This window comes from Pocillopora verrucosa, chromosome 3 (assembly GCF_036669915.1).
Source record: "Pocillopora verrucosa isolate sample1 chromosome 3, ASM3666991v2, whole genome shotgun sequence".
NCBI lineage: Eukaryota > Metazoa > Cnidaria > Anthozoa > Scleractinia > Pocilloporidae > Pocillopora > Pocillopora verrucosa.
In genome coordinates, this window is record NC_089314.1 from 19,310,670 (window position 1) to 19,332,458 (window position 21,789).

The 21,789-nt window shown below is 39.1% G+C and overlaps 2 protein-coding genes across 2 annotated transcripts; one reads left to right on the forward strand and one right to left on the reverse strand.

The window, feature by feature from the left end:
• Nucleotides 1-1,474: 1,474 nt before the first annotated feature.
• Nucleotides 1,475-3,176, reverse strand: LOC131794300 (uncharacterized). Its single transcript, XM_059111805.2, has one exon. It carries the CDS (start codon nt 3,087-3,089, stop codon nt 2,190-2,192), a length of 900 nt encoding a protein of 299 aa, XP_058967788.2. The 5' UTR covers nt 3,090-3,176; the 3' UTR covers nt 1,475-2,189.
• Nucleotides 3,177-5,691: 2,515 nt separating this feature from the next.
• On the forward strand, nt 5,692-21,490 carry LOC131794354 (GDP-D-glycero-alpha-D-manno-heptose dehydrogenase-like). The gene is given in 8 exon segments (XM_059111882.2): nt 5,692-5,773; nt 13,641-13,713; nt 18,446-18,621; nt 18,623-18,782; nt 19,372-19,594; nt 19,597-19,677; nt 19,680-19,772; nt 19,775-21,490. Coding segments are annotated over 7 exon segments (987 nt in total). The 5' UTR covers nt 5,692-5,773; nt 13,641-13,710; the 3' UTR covers nt 20,026-21,490.
• Nucleotides 21,491-21,789: the final 299 nt, after the last annotated feature.

Genomic DNA, 21,789 nt, shown 5'->3' on the forward strand with positions numbered 1-21,789 from the left:
CAATTGAAAGGCTAAGTGTCACGAGATTATGCAGAGATCCTTGAGAGGAAGTAAATAGAGGATGATGAAAGCTGCCATTTTGGAGACTGAAAAAACAACTGATATTATTTTAAAGCTATTCCAGCCGGCTACTCAAAAGGAAAGCAAGGCAGTTTCGCTTTTTTTATTGACCATTTAACTTTTGTCCTTATTCCTTACATTATGTATCAAGATGAGAGAATCATCTTGGCCACAGCTGCAGTCTTCTACGAGTAAGGGCAGGGGGGGCTGCCGGAGCATTTCCGTATGGAATACACTATCGTGTTGCCTACCTCATCTTTTATTACAATTTTTTCGGTCTCTCCATTTGGAAGAGGATTTTGCTTCAATTTCCTAGACCCAGGCATACAGCCTAGAAGCAGAAAAAAAATCATATCTTGGTACTTGCCACACCACTCACATTTACAGCTCTATTGTGGATGTCACCGTCTCATCCACTCCACAAAAAAGTCCTTTCTTGAGACTCGTTTCCTTTAATATGTGTCATTGAGAACCACTCTCCTGGAAAGACCTATCCTATGTTTCCTCCGGAAGTAAAGACAAGTTGTCTCCAAGGTCTGTAATCACCATGCAAGCCTGAGGCCGACAGGAAAACAGGATACAATTTTGTGAACCATTTCAAAGGAAGGGACAATGGTAAGGTAAATGGTGAAAGAGAAAAGGTAAGGGGTAAAGTTACTGGCAATTAAAATCCTGTATGCACAAATGTCTTCTCACCTTTTCACTATTGAAGAGCAGGTAAGAAGGAGGAAGGGATTTGATGATCTGTCACTAAACTATTGCAAATGCTTTTGTTATAAAATGGGATGTCATGTGGTGAAGCCTTCCATCAAAGAACACTCCTCTAGGATGGGAAGTGTCTCCTTGTAAGTGTTGAACCTTTACTAGGAATAGTCAAGTTTAAGTGATAGGACTTCTTTATGGGTTCCTTGACCAAGGTATCCACTGAATAATTGTGTCCCAAGAAGCATGTTACATGACTGTAAGTGAAAAACTTCCAACAAAGAGCACACCCCGTGCTATATGGAATGTATGTTCTTTGTCAATTAAGAATCAGTCGACACAGAAAGAGACCACATATTAACCCTAGTCTGGGGACTATCTGAGATGAGGTTGCAATCTTTGATGACCTAGGTAGTGCACACTGACATAGAGCCTATTTGAGTTAATCCTTTAACTCCTAGACCAAATTTATAATTCTCTTTACTGTCAACCATGCAATTTTTATAATGCTAGTTCAGAGAATTTAGTATTGGATCAACTAGTTATCCCCAAATTGATAGTTTTCTTTTTGTAGTGGCATTCTGTCTTTGTCACTTGTAGGAGTTAAAAGGGTTAAACCACTCCTCCCAGTGCATTACCAGCTCTCACACTGCACAGGAGAGAAGAAGATCTGGGATAAGCATGGTCAAGCCTTAAATCACAGACTACCTCCTACAGAAAAGTGTTAACTTTAATGAAATAGTAACATGAAAAATTGTTTAACTGTAACATCAACTAATCTTAAGTTGCATTCATGTAGATGATGTGTCAAGCAAGCTTTAAAAATACTTAAATTTGCAAAGAGCGTCAGTGTCTCTGGTTGTATTTTTCTGAACATGCTGATGATATCCTCAAATAGATACAATAACAAAATACTCTTGTAAGTTATAACTTTCAAATATATGCTAGCAAAAATATTCTCTCAGTTATCTTTTTCATACAGTAACCGCCATATTTTCCAACAAGTAAGTTATCAAAAATATATTACATAAGTATTTATGCTCAACTCACTTGTTGACGAGTCATTTCCAAAAAGGTGGATTTGGGTTACATAATAACTTTTTTGTCTTGAAAGTAAATCCAATCTCTTGAAGAAAATTTAATAGAAAACAAACTGAAAATTCTACTGTAGGCTGAAAAATTTTAACTACTAAAACAACTTACTGAAATGAGGGCTTCTTCGAATCTGCACTTCATTGCCAAATTCCATTTTTTTTTCTGTCCAATTCCAAAATGACCTAATTCCTTAATCACACAATTAAATTATCAAAGATGAGAAACTCGTGTTTAGAAGTGCAATTTTTCGAATAAATGTCCAAAAATGTCACATGAAAAAGGAAAGAGGATAGATGCGGCGTATATTCGCCATGCACTCTCGTCCTTGGTATTCAACTGTTACGTAATATAATAGAACCATTCTCCAATCGACGATTTGTAGTCTTCGTTGCTCTCCACACCACAATGACGATACGAACAACAAGCAGAGTGCAAGCAACAGCGAGTAGGACCACCGAAATGACGGAGTTTCGTTTGGCAGCATCCCAGTTCTTGCTAATGCTGGCGGAGAGGGCCCAAATAACAACGGGATAGACAGTCAAGGTGTAACGGGTGTACTTGTCCAAAATCGTGTTCTCCAGCGCAAACCAGACGATTAATTCCACAGCAAGGATGGAGAGGGCAATCGTACAGCCAACATCCTGGGCTACTCCGTGGAAGTAAGAAATCGCCATTGTCATATTTAGGAGCGAGGCGATGGTAGTCCATGTTGCGTACATTCCCAAACCATTGTTGACAAGGACTTGTGTGAGAATGAAATCGCGTTTGGAAACGGTCTTTGTTGTAACGTTTACAGTCATGAACGATTTAGTTAACGCTCCATAGAGTAGGAACGAAATAGCAAAGAGCAGAATCGAACATGACTGAATCATCAAACGACTCCATAATACTGACCAGGTTACGTTCACGACACTCGTCAGTGTGAAGATGAAAAGCAAGACGGGAGATATGACTTCGAAATTGTCACTTTTGCACAGCAGAGTCAAACTGTAGATTATCCATGATGCTTGCCAAGTGTAGATTAAGCCCCAAATGGAAAATGCCCAACCTGCTGGAGTGATTTCGATATAGAACTTGTCAGATACATCACCGGTCGAATAGTTTCCAAACAGATGTTTGAAAGGACCTTCGTTCGGTCTGCTAGCAGAGAAGTTGATTACTAACAGGAAGATAAATATTATCACGTTGATTGTGGTTGCCGTTATTTGCAGCGTTTTGCTTCGTCCTACCATGGTCTTCAGATTTTTACGAGAAAGCTTCAAGATGATCTATCGATATTGAGTTGATGATCATTCGTACGCGAGGTTGGTTATATACACAGTGGTGTTACGCAACTCTTTTGTGATGATTCACGTGTCACGGATCAGTGAGTCAGCAGCAGCACATTTCCAACACGCTACACCTTCATTTGGTCACGTCAAGATTTCGAAAATATTCCTAGATGAAAGATCAGCCGTTTTAAAGTAAAAATTATAATTTCCATTGAATCTGAGGTAAAAAAAAAACCTAATAAAATCATTTTTTGGAACTATCGGTACCGCAAACACACTCCTGAGGACCGGGACGGGAATTGCACTTGCGAATTGAGTTACGTAATACCTGAAAAACGTGCACATAGTCTGAAATTTTTTGTTCACAAACGTGACAGGCTGCGCAAACCGATACTGTGACATAACCACAATTCAAAAATAGTGATTATGTGTTAAATAGTGATGAATCTTTGACCCCACCGAAAGACGCTTTGTTTTGGTTACCGTGATTTAAAACGTCATCGATGTTAATCTTAGATTCTGTCCAGAATGGCAAGAGCTTTTAAAGAAAATATTTTGCTTGTGGCACAGAAATGTTTAGGAAAGCCGAGTGTAGGTGCAGAAAATAGACAAACCATATTATGTCTATTGTCCAGTGCGAAGAAAAAAAGAAAAGATATCCACTGGCTATCGTTATGGATAACGCCCCTAATGATGAAAATTTCTCGCACCTTTTTCTGAATATCTTGATACGTTGAAAAGAAATGTTAATGGCTTAGAACAGAAGTAATGACTCCTGCTTGAATGATGACTAATTAACAAAAATTCACCGAGAGCCAAATGACTATTCTTTGGAATAATTCCCGAGGCGAATTCGAAGCGATTATTCAACAATATTCCCTTTGCCTTTGGTGGATACTAGGGAAACGAACATGGTTATGGTATAAGAAGGAACTGCAAAACTGGGAAATGATATCACAACCAAAATTAGAAATTACAGTCGAACCTGTATTAGGGGGCTCCGCATCAAGGGGTCACTCCTGCGGTCGCTTTTCAAGGTCCCGAAATTGTCACCCCTTAATTATTTTAGTGAGTCCCACCAGCCTCTTTTATCCCTTCCACCTATGTCGAACGGTTCAGTTAGGGCGGAATCACTTAATAAAACTAAGAATAATCTTTCTAGTAAAATTCAATCCATTTTGATCTTCCGTTAGTTAGTTCTATTTCTAAGCGAGTTTTTTTTTTTTTACATTAAGTGGTCAATTAAGACATAACAAGGCTATTTTTAACGCTCTTTTCTTTACATGAAGTGGTCAATTAAGACATAACAAAGCTATTTTTAACGCTCTTTAAATTACCCCTATTCTATGCAACCTATTGCAAGCGGTCATCCCGCAATTCCCCGTGGGTGACTGCTCGATTTAAGTTCGACTGTACACAAATTGGCCACAAGGACGATAAGGACTGAACAAACTAAGCAGATATGAATAAAGGGGATAAGTTTCTGCGTCGGTGTGAGAATATAGCAGGGTGATTTAATATTATCCACTATGTTGATAACGTAAATTGGCCACCCTTAAGTGCTTTAAAGCTGAAGTATCGAGCGTTAGCCCTTCGTCAATTCGCTCTGACGAAGGGCTAACGCTCGAAACGTCGGCTTTGAAATTCTTTACGATGGTCAATTTATGTTATTAATTCAGTTGATAATATTAGATACCCTGTTAACTTAACCACTGTATAGTTCGAACTATTGGTTGTGCTCCTTAACTAGAAGTCGCATATCCAATGGAAAAAGCAGCGCAAAACGCAAGGCCGGCACTATCCTAAATGCAGATGGATATGACCTTAAATATGACCAAATATCTGCGGATCGGATTGCCTCTCTGTGTCGATCGCGTTCTATGTACGTCTAAGACGGGTTGTTTTTTTTTTAAGATTTCAATACTTGATCCTTAAAAGTGAGGAAGAGTGGGGGAGAACTGGAGTAAAAATACGCTTTCCTTTTCAGGCCATTTCTTTTTTCTTACTATCATGCCAGCTGTTTATTTTTTTTTTATTTTTTTTTATTTTTGCGTCGTTTAATCTCACTTTTTGCTGGATTCTCCGGCCGCTGGAGATAGTATCCGCGCAATATCACAATAGCTAGAATCTTTAAAGGTTTATTTCTAATCAGTAAAGATATCACGGTAACGGGGGCATTCTCCGATAACAGGCAGCATTACTCTCTCACAAAAGATTATCCCTTTCTTGCATTGCATATAATTACATAAATAATTTCCTCTTGTCAATCAACCAATTTGATTTGTTACACAATCGAAACACGTGAGGACTAGTCCTCAACAACAACTTTTTATTTCTTTCTTCATCCGTTTTTAAAAGCTTTTTGTTTAGTGGAAAATTTTCTAGTATAGTGTGAACATCAGGTTAAAAATCGATGGCTTCAAGGTTATTATATAATAGATCACTCCTGATCATCAAATTGTTGAAAAAGATGATTTTCACTGAATTTTATTTTAAACCTCGGAGGGGCCTGATAACTTAGAGGCGCGGCTACTAAGGCAAAAATGGTTCCCAGTCGTTCCTCGATGAAAGTTTTCTGTCAACAAAACTGATGGTGGGCTTGCTCGACGGCTAGAACATTCAAGGAACAAAAGAACTGTGCTAAGGTAAGAGTGAGAGAATTCTTGACTCATGAAGTTTTACTTTTAATTTTTTTTTTTCACAAAAATTGTAAATATGGTATAAGTAAGTCGTGCGTTGAGTGACTGATTGTATCGGTGTGCAATATGTTATTCCCTCTCGTAAACGGCTCGTTGCGAACTTATCACACGTGCGTTCGACAGGTGATTATTTCTTGGTTAAACGGTGTGTACTATTTTTGGAATTAACTTTTTTGAGGCTTAAGAGGTGCTGCACAGAGAAAGTGATCTATTTTCAAGAAGGCCAAAACTTTGTTTTGATGATGTAAGTTTGAGAACAGCTATTGTCAATTAATATGGCGACCATGGTTAAAGGTTGCGGCTTCCTCCTGTCAATGCTATTATGGCGATAAACTTAGAATTCCCTTGGATGTTCTGCTGGTAACTGGCCCCACTACTCAGAGAGAAATACGAGAGGAACCGCGTACACATTGTGTCAGAATTTTAAAGTGTAGGGTTGGTAATCTTCGAACTTGGATGAAGTATGAACATACAATGCTTGTAGCATCACGAACTCGTTCCGGTTCGCCGGCATAAATCGACGCCTATCGGTTTCAAAATTTATTGACTACTTTTCGTTTTCTTTATTGTGCTCAGTTTTTTTTTCATTCACCTGTTTTCCTTATCGATCAGCCACAGGAATTTTCTCTTAGTTATTGTTTGTTCAGTTAGGTAATCGTAACGTGTTCATTGTGTGCTGGCTGTTGGAATAGCGCACTAATGAGCGTGAGTCAGCTAAAATGCACTCCGTTATTTCCTTTTCGTTGTTACCAGTGCATAACTTCCTGTCTAACTAAACTGGCTAACCGCGCACTGAGTCTGTTTTAGATATTTGTTCTTCACTCATACTTCTTCGAATGATTTCGCGCCGGCGAGTTACGTAATGCCAATAGATATGCTGTATTGTTTCACAGCTGTACATTGACAAAAATGGTATTTCTAAAATGGGATATTCATCAGAGTTACTCGTTTACACAGTCTGTGATATTTTAGTGTGATGATTTGCACAAGGGGAAACAGTCGTGCATGAGTTATTTCGTGTGGAGTGAGATACGCTGCTATGTTACCATTCGTTGGTCTGATTCACTTAAAAAAAGTACCCTCACTTTCTATTAACTAAATATTCTCAAAGGGTTTAGTTTTAAACAGTCTGTGGGATTTTAGAGTATGTTAGTATATTTGAGGAATTTTATGATATCGTTAAGCATCTATCAAGCAAATATCGATGGGCTAAACTTTGTGCGTCATTGGATGACGTGGCCGGTGCTTTTAAATGAAAGTATTTGTACGTGCACCAAATCAAGTATTTTCTTTCTTTTACAGAGATTTGTGTGATTTAATGCTCTGTTTGATAAACTCCCTCAAAGTTTTATTTTTCCCCTACCCAAGTTCATGGATTTGCCAAATTCCATTCAATGGGCGTTCTCATTAGGAGCAAACAGAGTTAGCCTTAAATAATTTGTATGTTTTGCTTTTGATAACATTTATTGAATCTCTGAATCTTCGCAGGTGGAAATAAATGAAATTTAGAGGCGATCATATTTCGGAGATCATAGGCAACGGTACTAAAGATGAATTTGTGATTTAATGTTGTCCTTAGGAAAATAAGAGCAAACATTTTGTAAAGGAAGATATAATCGCAATAGAGATTTGAAAGGAGGCTGAAACAGACGAAGAAAATATAAGTCGCAAATAAAACGTAAACGAAAAAATACACTGCGTCCTAGTAAAGCCGACACAATGAATATTCAATGTTCCTTGATTATGCAAATTTTGATGGAATTGTCACGAAAGTGTCATAGCCTGCACAACGGACGTATTTTATTTTTTTGCGTTTTCAGGGCGAACGGGGCAGAACGCTAGGCAAGTGGTAACCGAAAGGGCTTTGAGTTATGTTTTGAAAAAAGAAAATTTACACATATCTGTGGTTGAAATCAGTGTTTTTTGCACCAATCAGATTGCTCCGGGTTTTTTTATGTAATGTACGCAATTGACCATTACCCCCTAGGGGGTTTTCAGGGCCAGTAGAAACAATTGGAAATAAACATGGTAATGAGACATTTTAAGGGTCTAATTACATGAGCTGGGCTGGCTCGGTTTCGCGAAAATCTTGGCACGTTTGGTCAACGCAACAAAAATCAAGATCGTTTTTACATGATACGATGTAATACTGGGATACCGGGTAACCACGCAGAAATGTTTCCCTGTAAACGCGTTCGCTGGGCCAGCCTGGTTCTAAAGCCGCAAGAGTGCAATGAATGACACACTGCGCACGCGCATTGGATCCATTCCCATGTTAATAAGATACATCAAAAAATTACTCCTTGAACTGTTTAGCTGGACTTTAAACTCTTCTGCGCCTTAACGATGTGAAAATATCATTGTATATTATTGTTTTGATAGTACGTGGTTATTTTGGCCAAACGCACAATGTCACTTGCAGGGTTTGGATAAATCATTTTTGCACATGATGCGCGCTTTGCTTCTGCATAATTTTCACAAGCTCTCTCGTATTTTTCCGCGTGTATCATTATTACGTAATCACATGATTTCGAGTGCAATTTGAAATAAATAAGCACTTGTAAACTTTTTCAAAGACCACAAATTGCACTCGCCTTACGGGCTCGTGCAATTTTGTTAGTCTTTGAAAAAATTTGCGCGTGCTTATGTATTCCAAATTGCCCTCGAAGTCATGTGATTACCAATACAAACACGGCGGCCACAAGTACAAGTTTATGTTGGATGGTCGACGACCTTCTTCGCGCGCTGGGTGAATTTAAAATGAATATGGTGTATAGAAACATGGACTTCAATGCTAACAAAAGCAAACAATATGAAGCAGCGAGAGATGCGATGGCGATAAATTAATCTTCTGTCGATGTGAATATGTTCGGGCGAGTGGTCACTTCACGCCAAATACGGGCTCGTCCCGGTTCGCACAAAGGTAGCTCCGGGCTGGCTCGCCTCGTGTAATACCGGTTTGAAAGACAACTTGGTAAACCGAGCTAGCCCAGTAAACCAGGCCAACCCGGCTCATTTAATCAGGTCCTAAGAATCCTAAATGTCACGAGGCAGATCAGGTGGCTATATACGAAGCGCAGCTAAGGAGATGAACTCGGGGCAACCAAGAACAAATTCAGTGAGTAGTAAGGTGAAGGGCTTGAACCTGGAACCCAGGTTACTGAACCAGCACCCTATCCACTCGGCCATACTGCGTCTAATCAGATTCGTCAGGGTATGTTGCTCCACCAATCAGTTTGCGTAGGGTATGTAGCTTCCCATCGATCTCACTCCAGAGAGTTACATACACGACTTTCATAATGGCGGACAGCGCGAGACTCCTGGATCGAGTTGCATGAAAACGAGATCAGAAAGGCCAAGATATCGCATCGCGTCCCTCTTCGTTTGCAATGGCGAGTACTTCGAATATTTCAAATCCAACTTTTCTTACAGAAAACGATATACCTGGCGCTTCTCTTCTTGGAAGAAAACCTAAGGCGTGAAAAATCTCAGAGCTTAAATTTTGGCTTAAATGTCGTGGAGACGCGGGAATAAGGTTGAAGACAAAAGCAGAGCTGGTGAAGCGAGTGCATGACTACATACGACCCTGATTTCTGGGCCGAACAAGGCAGAAACTGCTTTCTTATTACTTTGAACATTTTATTAAGTTTGCTTATGCAAAGCTTTTCAATTGAAATTTTCTGGAAAATAACAACAGTGACTGTGAATTCTTGTGAACAGTTACATCTGGTTGACCCTGTAATCTACAGTATTCCTGCAAAAGCTACTTTGTTATAACATCTCTGTTTTTTATAACAGAATTGGTAATAACATGCATCTACATCCAAATATTCTTAATTGTCGTGAATTTACTTGTTGACTGGGAATAACTACCTGACATGAATAAATTCTTGCTGTTGTTGTAGTTTTAATTTGTTGTCGGTTGAAAGTTTTCCTACCAGTTTGATTTTTAATCTCCTTTGTTTCAAAGTTTGCTTAAGATACAAAGGAAAATTAAAACCAAACTGGTTTAAACATTTTGCACTAAAGATAGTTTAAACACAACATAGACAACATGGTCTTTACAGGCACAAAAGATGTCGCGCAATTATAATGTAAACCTTGCGATAAATAGTCAGAACAGAGGGGAAAATGTTGTCTTTATCTTAATGCCCAATTTGTTGCCCCTTTCAATCTAAGGAGAGAAGAGATTTGTAGGTAATTCATGGGTTAAGTAATTCATTCATGCCTCACATGAATGTGATATTCACATTGATATTATGTTGGGTTGTGCATAACAACAGAATGCACACACTGCCCACATCTGGTTTACAATTCCCATTTGATGTTGTGGAACAACTCTGTCCCAGATTTGAAAATTCTTAATCTTGTTAAAGGCAGGTTCAACATGTATCCGTAAACTTGCAATTTCCTGTGTTTTTACCACATCTTCTGCAGCCATCTGAGAAGATGCTCCAAGAAAGGGTGGCAAATTTAAACTGACCCCCAAAGGCAACAAATCCTAAACTGTGAATCCCTTATCTGCTATAATGGTAGATTTACAAATCCACTCCTTCTGACAATTTCCCGATCGGAGATAGAACCTCCACCGGGAGAAATACCAACTTAACCTTTCAAAGTTGTGTGATTTTTGTAAGCACTGAAAAGTTCTCAATTCAACTGCAAGCTGCTTGGCATTTGACATCTAACCTCAGTACAGTCAATTATGACTCTAGTAGATTTGTACCTTCCCCTAAAAGATCCAGGCATTAGATCGATTACTTTTCTACTGGGTTAAATGTTTATTTGTCCAAACTTAAAGAACATAAAATTGACCCATGTGATAAATATTCTACTTACTGTGGATGCTGATACATTAAGTAATTGAGCTAGATGGTCCTTTGTGAATCCTTGCCTTAGTCTACACATGACTATAAAAAATTCATCAAGGGGCCTTGAAGATGTAGCTCTCCCCTTTTTTGTTAGTAGTCTGCCCTCACAGAAATCAGACTCAGTGTTGTTGTCAGTTTTTGACCGCCAGTAGGAAATGATCAAGATACTCAAAAACAGCCATTAAAGTGTCCCAGCTTTGAAAGCCAGTATAAAAAGCAGCGTTGGAATCTTTTGACTTACAGTTTTCAAAGTTAAACAATCTTTTATTAAGAGCATCACGTTGCCGCTGCATATCTTGCAGTTGGCGCTTAAGTTCCTCGATTTCCTGTTCGAGTGAATGAATCTTCTTGTTATTGTTGTCAATAATTTCTCTCAAGTAGGCCTCCTGGTCGGTAAAATCAGTTGTGTTTCGTCTTCGACTTTTAAGCTACAATCTGATAGATCTGGGACCATTTCGTTTGATAATTTGTTTGACGATTCGTTTGATAATTCTTCAAAAACAACAGCTGGGGTAGATAATTTTCGTGATGCACTTTTCGAAGCTGTCAGTTCGAAGTTTCTTTACGCTGGCTCCTTTCCCTTGCGTGGCGATTTTTGCCCGCGAGACATTTCTAATATCACCTTTCCTGAAATGCTGGGAGCATATCTTTGTATTTTCACTTACCTTGAAGCGCTTTCCTTCGTCTCTTCTTATCGCGTGGAGGCATTTCTTAACGGGTTCTCGGTCGGAAATTAAAAATAAGACACTTTTGTCCCATCGTCTTTCCGGTAGCATTTCTTCGAACATTCTGGAACACAAGAATGAGTCGGCATTTCCTCTTCTTGAAAATAATTCGACCGAATCGAGTCAAGACAGACAACCTATTCAACCTTAATTGGCCTTTTGTTTACAGTGTTTTCCTCAAGCGTGGCCTTTTTGACCTCGGTTTCATGTTTAAGTAATTACCAGTCTCGCGCGCCGCGGCCATTATGAAAGTCGTGTATTACTCTCAGCTTTGTTAAAGTAAGTTTCTTGCACCAATCAGATTACCGCACCCCAAAAGAGCTTGTTGCTCGCACCATTTAGACGTTTGTAGGCAGCTGTTTTTATTTTGTATCAAATGCCGTGCATATTTTGTGTCTAAGCGACAGCACTACCACATTGGCAGTCTTGCGTGTTCGTCACACATAGCAAATGGCTTCTTTTGCTTTGTGGTTGCTAATGTGGTCAAGGTTATCTTGAAATAATCAGTAAGAAGGCTTTGCCGGCCCCAGGACATTGTCAAGTAAACAGCCTAAACTTTATGACCGTAATTATTCGATTTAGCGCTCAGGTGCTTATATTCATTTGGTACCTCAACGGAGGGCGTTTATTGGAGGCGGTTACTTCTTTTTCGAGAAACAGCAGAACGTGAAACAAAGCTTTGATGTTTATTAACGGAGGATGAAAATGAACGGAAAACGCAATGATTGTCCTAGGATCCTTCCTTGCTAGATCGACTAGCCAAGCAATTGCCGCAAAATTTCAAGACTGGATCTTTCGTTTGAAGGAACTGTGCACCCATGACGACATAATAGTCGACGGATTGAGACGAAGACACGTTTTTGTCGCAAGGCTTTAAGTGAACAATTAAAGAATGATGGACCACGGTTGATCTCAATGTACATGTACTCGTCAGCGCTATTGTTGAAACAGAATAGGGGCGTTTATTGGTATGGGGGCGCTTACTAGATTGAGCGTGCCTACTTAAAAGGAACGCTTTGTTTAAAGTACTTCTAACATTCTTGTGCAGTTGACGCTTTCTTTATTACCTTACTTAAAGCTTTACGCAACTTATTAGCTCGGGGCTCTCTCAAGGAAAGTGTTGGTTACCAACTTACAAAGGTGACAGTTATCAGGCTTTCAATCTTCGACCATCGTCATCATTTCTCACCTAACTGGCGAATCATGTTAAGGTACGCATGCTAAGACCCGCATGTTAAGTATGTTCCTTCGGGATGTCGACTCTTTCCGTAAACGCCATTCTACCGAAAATTTTCAAACTATTGCGGTTAAGATCGTGCGAAACAAAACAAGATTGGTTATATAAAAAATTATAGAGAGCCCATCGATAAAACACAGACAGAAAATTCTTGCTTGACGCCAATTTGTCTTTTCACAGTTTTTTAGCATAGGGGCGCTCATTAACGAAACATTCGAAGGGGGCGCTTAGTAGAGCAAGGCGCTCATGGAAGGATTGTGCTAAAGCGATTCATTGTGGTAACCCTATGGTAACACCTAAAAAACGTTGGCATGGACCAAATGCCATTTACGTCATTTTCCATGCAATCCTCACGTTCTGTGATTGTTTACTACCAATCAAATTTGCCACGGACTTTGTGGCAATCACGCTTTTAACTTCTTCGTAAACAAGCTGAATATATTCACGTGTGTTCATACACAGGTCAAGGTGCAGATTAGCATCACCCAATCAAAAGCGTATATTGTTATGCTCAATTAAACCTTGAAATAAGTTCCTTTTCGCTTAGGCTGGAAAAGAGACCTTCACAATCTTGATTTTGTCTATTACTGATTCACATAGTTGCGGTTTTGCTTTTCTCACCAAAATTATGTGGTATGAAATTTTGAGGCAATAACTGTAAGGGAGTGAGTTTGATTTTGTTAGTGAGAGAGGAACAACAGGAAGCTTGACAGCAATGCAGTTTATTTTTGCTTATAACTGTTTTATTATCGGAGACGAAAGACCACAAATACCTTTTTTCTCAGGTTATGCAACATAAATCGCCAGGGTACTTTGTAGTAACCTGTTTGTGTTTTAACTACCTTGTGGACAATTACTTGAACGAGATGTGTCGTAATTGTCGACCAATAAGAGCTCGCGTATTGGTGCGATTTCATGTGTACATTGTAACCATTTATCAACGAAATACTAATACGTATTTATTCATCTCTGTCTGCCAGCCGTGCTGATATCAAGGCTTCCAAAGGAAAGACAACACCCTGATTTGGTCCAGCTGCCACAATATCCAAAATGGTAAGTTCAGCTTTCCTTTCATGAGAGTTATTAGGTCTGGTTTAACGGTTCTATCTACGTGTATTTAAAGAACTAATAAAAAAAAAATAATAAATAAAGAGACTGACTGAAAACTCCATCTAATAAGTGATCGAAGGATAAAGTAGCCCCCGATGTCTGATAAGTTTTGTATTTTTGTAAGTTGTGCCTAGAAAGTATTTGAAAGGAACTTTCTTAACTCCAAACTCCGGAGGGGATTTGCATGTTTCTTGTTAAAATATCTTTACTTCATCTTGCAAACGATTCCTAAGAGCAGGGGAGTGTATCGACCGGAGATGTTATTTTGATAGAAGCCTTTAACTTTCCAGGTAAGAAAACTAGGATAATAAGGCTTTTATCAAAGTAACATCTCCGGCCGATACGCTCCTCTGCTTTAAAGACCCATTTGCAAGATAACGCAATGACATTTCAGTAAGAAACATGTGGTGCAATTAGAAAGAAGAAACACCATTCAGAGTGCAGAAGTCTTATGTTTGAACTTTGAGACTGTATAGGCTTAACCTCGACGCGAGCTTTTCATACATAATTTATTTTATTTAAGAAATTTAGTTTATTTGACTGGCAATTAGAGGCTTTAATAGGTTTCTACTGGGTTTTAGTCAGTCATACGTTAATGGACGTTTATTTTACTCGTAAGAGAGAATAAAGAAAGTTCGAGAAAGCGTTCCTTGCTTCTCCGGAAAAACTCTCGGGGTGGGTTACAGTGTCACTCTTGATTTTAATTAAGTTCCAACCCAGCGTGAATCCTCAGCAGTAAGTCGAAAAGAATGAATAACATTGAAAAATAAAATATTTGAGGTTTGAATTTTTGGTCGCTGAAGTAAGTTTTTCAGTCATAAAATGTGTCTTCTACCTCACGTACACTTGAAACCATAGTAGTGGCACCACAAAGAAAACCCCATTTTAACTTTGCCTGCGGACAGAGCACCTCCTCATTGTCTATCAAATCTTTCCGGCTATTAACATGATAGAAGAGTAGAAAATTGCTCAGGTTTTCAGTCAGTCAGCCAGCTAGTTTATTGAGCACTGAGTTTCATGATTAAACTGAATTTAAAATTTTATAATAGATCTTCCAGGGCCAATATTTCATACTTTTTTTTCCATGTCAAAGTAAGCATTACTATTTTAACTACATTTTCAAGAAAATGGTTTGCAAAATATGAAACGAGCGCGGGTTATTTGCCAACGTATTTTCGAACTGAATTCTACAGTCTGCTAAAGTGTGAATAGCCAATTTAAGTATACTGACGCGCTGGATAGCGTCGAAAGCGCGCTCTGATTGGCTACTCAAACTTAGAATATCCTTTGATGAAAATTTTTAACTCCGAAGAATCGAGACTGGAATAGCCAACTCATATCCATATCATCTTGTTCTATGTAATTCCGCTGTTTAACGTATAAACCCCTTCAGGCGGCTAGTATGTCGGCTGATAATGTCCGCATCTGAGTGATTGTCCGAAAGATAGATAAAAAGTAGAAAAGAACGAAGACGAAAGTAAAAAAAAAAGACCTGGTTGTAAGCGCAATAAATTTAAGAAATTCGACGAGGAAAGGCGACTGAAGAATCTCACTGCGCTAATAACATTTTTTCCACAGTTTTTTTTTTAACTGTTGCGGCGGACTTCGGCGAAAACTAGGGAGTGCTCGATGTGTAGTAGAACAGGTGTATTTTTTTTCCCGTCTTCAAGCGTTTGTGAAGGCGAGCGCGAGGCGAGTTCCTGTATCCGCGGGCTTGAGAAACGCCAAAAAGAAAAAATACAATGTTTGTCATGTAGGCTGTCATTTTGATTATATATGAGCGCGTGAAATTTTGTGCAATAACGATGCGTTCTTCTGTACAGCAGAATTACTCCCGCACAAGGGTTGGTAACTGAGCCCAAAACAACACATGCGTTAGGAAAACGACGTCATTAGTACGCCCACTTGTAGGTTTTCTGAAGACGTCAGCTGTCAATAATTTGGCAGAGAACACTCGCTGTATTTTGCCGAATTCTCGTTTAGGGTAAGTGAAGTAACGGAATCTGGGTTAAGTTTTTTTACCACGACGCTAGATCTTCGCTTTGAAATTCCATCCATTTTTGAAGTCGAGTATTGAATGGTAAATATCTGAGGATTTTTCAAGGTAAGTTTGAAGGAAACTGTAAGGTTATCAGTGGATACAGAAAGTGAGTCTTAAAGGTGAAAGCAATAAATGTCGTGATATCTAGAGAGCGACAACCCTTACTAATAATGACATTCAAATGCTTATGACAACGCTGAGACGAGCCTTTTCGTAGGGAGGATTATTCATGATTGATAAATTTGATAAAACTGACTGTTTAAATAAAATTTCCCGCGACGTTTTGATCGGCTTAGTTTATGGTAAATCCAGGCGCAAAGCACTTCAGTTTAAGGTTGCTTTGAAAGGAATACAATTTGCCGAGAAAGTCGAACTTCGAAAGTATGATCACGACGAAATCTTTTCTACTTGTGTATCCAAAGTTCTTATTTAACAAATCAAGCCAGAATTTAAGAAAAACAAACAAACAAACAAATGAAAACCGTATAGGGTATGCTCATGCGTAGCTTTATTTAGTCTTGCGTTTTCTACAATTCGAATGGCTGGTGATTTTTTTCATATATGTGAACGAGCGTCTCGTGAAAAAACACGACAGAGTGCAAAACCTTTTTAGTCTCGTTGTCGGGTCGCTTTTGAGAGTTTCTAGAAGGAATGGTTATGGAAACGTGAAGAGTGATGAGTGAATTGCATAGGAAGAGGGTTCTCAGTACGCCTACAGTCTTAGACAGTTGTTAAGACCTGTCCTGACAGTGGGAATTTTGTATGCTGTAAGTAGTGGTTTTAAAAAGGATGAGCCCGCAAAACGAGTCTGATGCGAAAAATGGCCAAAATCATGTCCGTGCTGAGAGCTACATTTCAGTTTAATGCTCAAAATTATGCTGGCACAATTTTATCAATATGGTTCTCAGTACGTCTATGGTCATCAACAGTCGCAGACTGTTGTATAAAGACCTCTCCTGAGGGTGTAGAAAATTTGGATAATTCTGGAACACGAGTCTGATTTGAAAAATTTCCTAAAACATGCCGTTGCTAAGGAGTACATTTCAGTTTCGTAAACGTACTTCTCCACGAGGAAATCAGTTGGATGTTCTCTTGCCCTTATTTCAGAAACAATTTTTTTTATTGTATAGATCGTTTTACTTTGGCTTGTTCAATTTAAATGGACTTGGTCCCAATTTTATTGCTGTTGCTTTAGTCATGGTGGTTATGTTGCAGACTCACAAAGTTTTAACGGCTATCTTAGAATTTCCTTGAACGCAGCTAAGAGTTTCTTCTCCAGCTGGTGACAGTTTTGGTAGTAGTCAGCCATTGTTCATAAAAGTAATGACATCGTCCTAAGGTGTTGATTGTGCTATCACTTTGATGCACAAAGAATTTTGTGTGTTTTTACTCTGTAAGCTTGTGACGAAAATTCAAACTGTTCGAAAACAATTCTGGGCTATTTTTGAAGAAAGTTTGTTTAGTTTTCCACAATTGTACAGTCAGGAATTGTTTCAGGCAGTCATATAAGGACTGTTTCTTCTTTCAGACTTCTTTAACCAAATTAAAATGTGCGTATGCCAGAGCGTAGATAATTTCTGCATTAGATTTTGTCACCTGAGTTCAACCATATAAGATCATTTTAAATAATACACATAAAAAACAGTTTACGATTCTGAGTAGAAAAGAGAAATGCAGTTTTCAGGAAATACCGTGCAGAAACAAGGAAAGTAAGTTAAAATAAGACAGGAAAATAGCCATACTGACGCTTTTTAAATTCAGTTGACTGAGCATCTTGCATCTCGTTTTCAATCACATTATTTAACGACCATTCAGAATTGGTGTCTTTTACAGTCGCTTCTTTGAATTAAAAGAGGTGTCAATTTGCGATACAAACATCACCGACAGCGTTTGTGTTTTTATGTTACCAAGCTACACGATCCTTTTGGAGCAAGTTATCTTTTATTTCTTTTAATCTTCGAAATGTGGTAACAGTGAAGTAAGGCTCTTTTGAAAAAATTAACTGTTGCGTTTGAACTAGGGCGTTTTTTGTCTTATCAGGCACTAAGAACGTTCGTTTCATACTCATTGCAATTGATTTTTATTGAATTGAAGGCGTTTGGCCGTACAAACGGTTGGTGTGCTTCACACCCGAGTCAATTGTCATGCACGAACACAAATTGCCGACAGTACCATTTAATATAAATTGCGCACAAAATTTCTCCAGTCGGGAGCGTTAAAAATCAGCGCGCAACAAGATTTTCAGTGGTCAGCACGTTATTATTGACGCTGAAGGCGATTAGCAGGAGGAAGTGTGTCCGGATAAGGGATTAATCGACCAATTGGTAAGCTTCAAAAGCTCTTCAGAACTTCTTGTATCAGTCGGCGGCGTAAGTTGGTAGTGTAACTAAGCTAATCCTGAGAATTGTTGTTATTTCAAAACAGTATTCCCAAGCTGATGTTTTGTACAATTCTCACTTCCTGTTTGCCTCACATTTCATTACAGTTGTAAAGATGAATTGAGTGCTGATGCTTTAGAGTGCTGTCTACTGCCTCAAAAGCTATTTTTTTGCCTGTAAATAGATATTAGCACCTTCAAATATGTCCATGTGTTGTTTGACTTACGCTTGGACAATTTTTTTCCCTTGTTTTCAGATTTCGTTGCCAGTATACGGTAAGAATATGGAAACTAATGGATGTTGCAAATTGCGTAAGCGGCGAGTGTTGGTAACAGGTGGTGCAGGCTACTTGGGATCAACAATGGTGCCCATGCTGCTCCAACGTGGTCATCACGTGGTTGTCTTCGACAAGTTCATGTGGGGGCTCTTCCCCTTTTGCCTCATGCAGCGAACCACATTTGGAGATTGTCAGGGGAGACATTCTGGACAAGAACCTCTTGGCGAAACACATGGAGGACTGTGACGTTATAATCCATCTCGCCGCCATTGTTGGATACCCTGCCTGTGAAAAATTTCACGATGAGGCCATCCAGGTAAGTGATCTGGAACGAGAATTTTCCATGAGATTCAAATTTAATTTGGAGTTTCTTGGGCTTCTCCTCACTTCGTTTATAGGTTGATTTAAAAAAGAAAACTGGCGCCATTTCCCCCATAATCAAGTGCAAAACTAAAAGCAGACATGACTAGACTAGGCTAGGCTAAACAAATCGAGGCTTGGGCGACTAGACTAGACTAGTTTTGATGAGATTAGACCGGGTTAGACTGGACTAGGCCTGACTAAACAGGCAAGAATTAGATTAGACTAGTCTGAACGAGATTAGGCCAGGCTAGATTAAACTGCCTAGACAAGTTTAAGCAGACTTCTCTGGACTGGAGTAGACTTAGTAGTTTGGTAGTATCAACTCTGTAGATAACGTAGGGGCTAACACTCGAACGTCAGCTTTCAAAATCTTTACGGTGGCTAATTTACGTTATTAAGTCAGTTGTTTAATACCAAATTACCCCGTTATACTCTCTCACCGACGCACACCACAGTTTCTTTTTAAACTTATCCCCTTTATAGATTAGACTTCCCCAGTTGCGATGATACTCCTGACAGCGATTGTAACCATGTTATTGTAGGTGAACGTAGAGGGCACAAGGAACATCGTAGAAAATCTAGGGGACGATCAGCATTTGATCTATGCTTCCACTGGGTCATGCTACGGAGCTGTTCAGAATGGCGTATGTGACGAAGAAACACTGATCTCCCCCTTAACCTTGTACGGACGAACAAAAGCTGAAGGAGAGAAACTGGTGTTGGACGCCGGAGGGGTTGCGCTTCGCTTGGCCACTGTGTTCGGTGTGTCCCCCGTCTCAGGCTCGACCTTCTGGTAACCGATCTTACTGACAAGGCTCTAAGGCTCCAACACTTCGACCTGTATCAGGGTGGGTTCGCCGCACTTTCCTTCACGTGAAAGATGCTGCCAGAGCATTTGTGTTCGCGGTGGAAAACTATAAGAAAATGGCAGGGCAGGCTTTCAACGTGGAGACGAAAACATGAACTTGTCCAAGTCTGATGTGGCCTGCATCATCCAAGAGTGTGTACCTGGCTGCCTCATAACGCAATCTAATAACGGAGAGGACAAGGACAAAAGAGATTACGAAGTGTCCTACAAGAAGGTCAGATCTCTGGGTTACCACGCCACGATATCAGTGGAGGAAGGTGTCAAGGAACTAATGAAATTCTTACCATGTCTTAGTGAAGACGAAATCGAAAAAGCGAGGAATATATAGTGATAAAAGATAATGGTTAGAATCACCTCTTAATAATTTAACTGCCTAGGTGTGATTTCCAACTCTCAGTTCTATGTTTAGTCTTTCCCTTTTAAGTTCGTCACAAGAACTGGGTATATTATTTCTGGCTTACTAGTAGTATGGAAAAACACGATTAGAGTTTTCTTATAGGAAATTAAGGATCTTTTTCAAACGAGGTGTTGATTTCAATAACGTTGTATTTATTTCGTTAAGAAAAATATTATACGAAGTGAAATTAGTAAGTGAATTTAGTGAGCATTTCGCAATGAGGATGTTACTTTTAGCATTTTAATTGCTCAATAACTAAATTTGTTTACAAGACTAGTGACTTTCCTAGAGCAACCCTCTCGACTGTTGGTTGAGCATAACCACGCCCTCGAGGTATTCTGTATGAGAGCAGTTTGCGCTGGTCATAGACAAGCGCCATCTCGACAGTATGGGTCATTTATATTAGGGATAGTATATTAGCAAAAACAAATAGTCAATACATGTATAAAGCGGGATATATAGGCGTTGGCAGTATCTAATCAAGATCTGCTTTAACTTAATCAGCAAGGGCGAACTGCGCCTCACTTATACTCCAAGGAATCTCAGGTCTCAAAATCACTTGTGTTCTGTCATAAGATCATGTTAGTGTTTTTAATTTAGTTATTTAGATCTAAATGAGCTTCATGGATAGAAGGAAAATGCGCACCACTCGTTGCCATTCGTGCGCTTAGAAAACGCTAACCAATCACAAACCAGATAGATCAGTTCGGATCGCGCCCTTAGCGGCCGTCTTCTCTGTTTTTGTCAGCGACTGTTGGTCTTCCTTTTATCTCAGTATTATCCCGTTGGGTTTTGATTCAAGAATTTCTAATTAATTTTTTTAGCTCTCTCTCTTTCCTGTTAAGTTAACATATTGATATGCACAGGAAAGAATTAACCACTGACAGTGCGTGGGATAAGCGAAACAGCTAAACAAGTAACGTTTCCTAGTGTTTTCCTTGTTCTCAAATATTTAGTTTGTAAATATTATCCCAGTCAAGATATGTTTGGGTTACACGGTTGTATTCTCACTGAGCTACTCAAAGTTAAATATGAAAAAGTTGCATCGCAGAACAAGATTCAGCACGGTGAAATTTTCTTTTTATAATATTTGAGTTTCCAAGGTTTCATTGAGTGGGACCAACAGATTTTGAAGTGAATTATGAATGAAGTTTACATTCACGAAGAAAACCTGTCGTACCAGTCAGTCTACTAGTCCATTCAACGCGTCTTCAGCAAACTTTTAAATATTTTAGTATGTGTTCGTCGACTTGACATTGGTTTGTCATGAATTTAACATGAATGACAAAGCAACTTGATGTAAATGTTCAGAGTATCATTCATCGGCACAACATATTAAAAAACTACTAAATTATCCTTAACTCAAACTCAGAAGCAATTAAAAGTTGAAATTAAACTTGCAATAGATGTCTATCACATTGTGACACGGATTTTCTCAAACTTCGCTTTCCTGTTCATGGGGATCGCTCGCTTGTCCATTATCCTTGAGAAATTTGACATTAGAACAAACATTCTCCATAATTTCCCGAGTTCTCTTCAGGATTTTGCCGTCAGTTTTCAGTTCACCCCTAGCTATCATGAATACATTGTTATTTTCCGCCATTTAGAGATTCAAGTATTTTATCAGTAGTAAGCTCCCGATCATGTCACCTCTTGCCATAAAAACCCTACATAAACAAAACACCACACACCTGA

What these genes read in the sequence shown, in the direction of transcription:
- LOC131794300 (XM_059111805.2), bottom strand. Translation starts at nt 3,089, where the DNA reads ATGGTAGGACGAAGCAAAACGCTGCAAATAACGGCAACCACAATCAAC.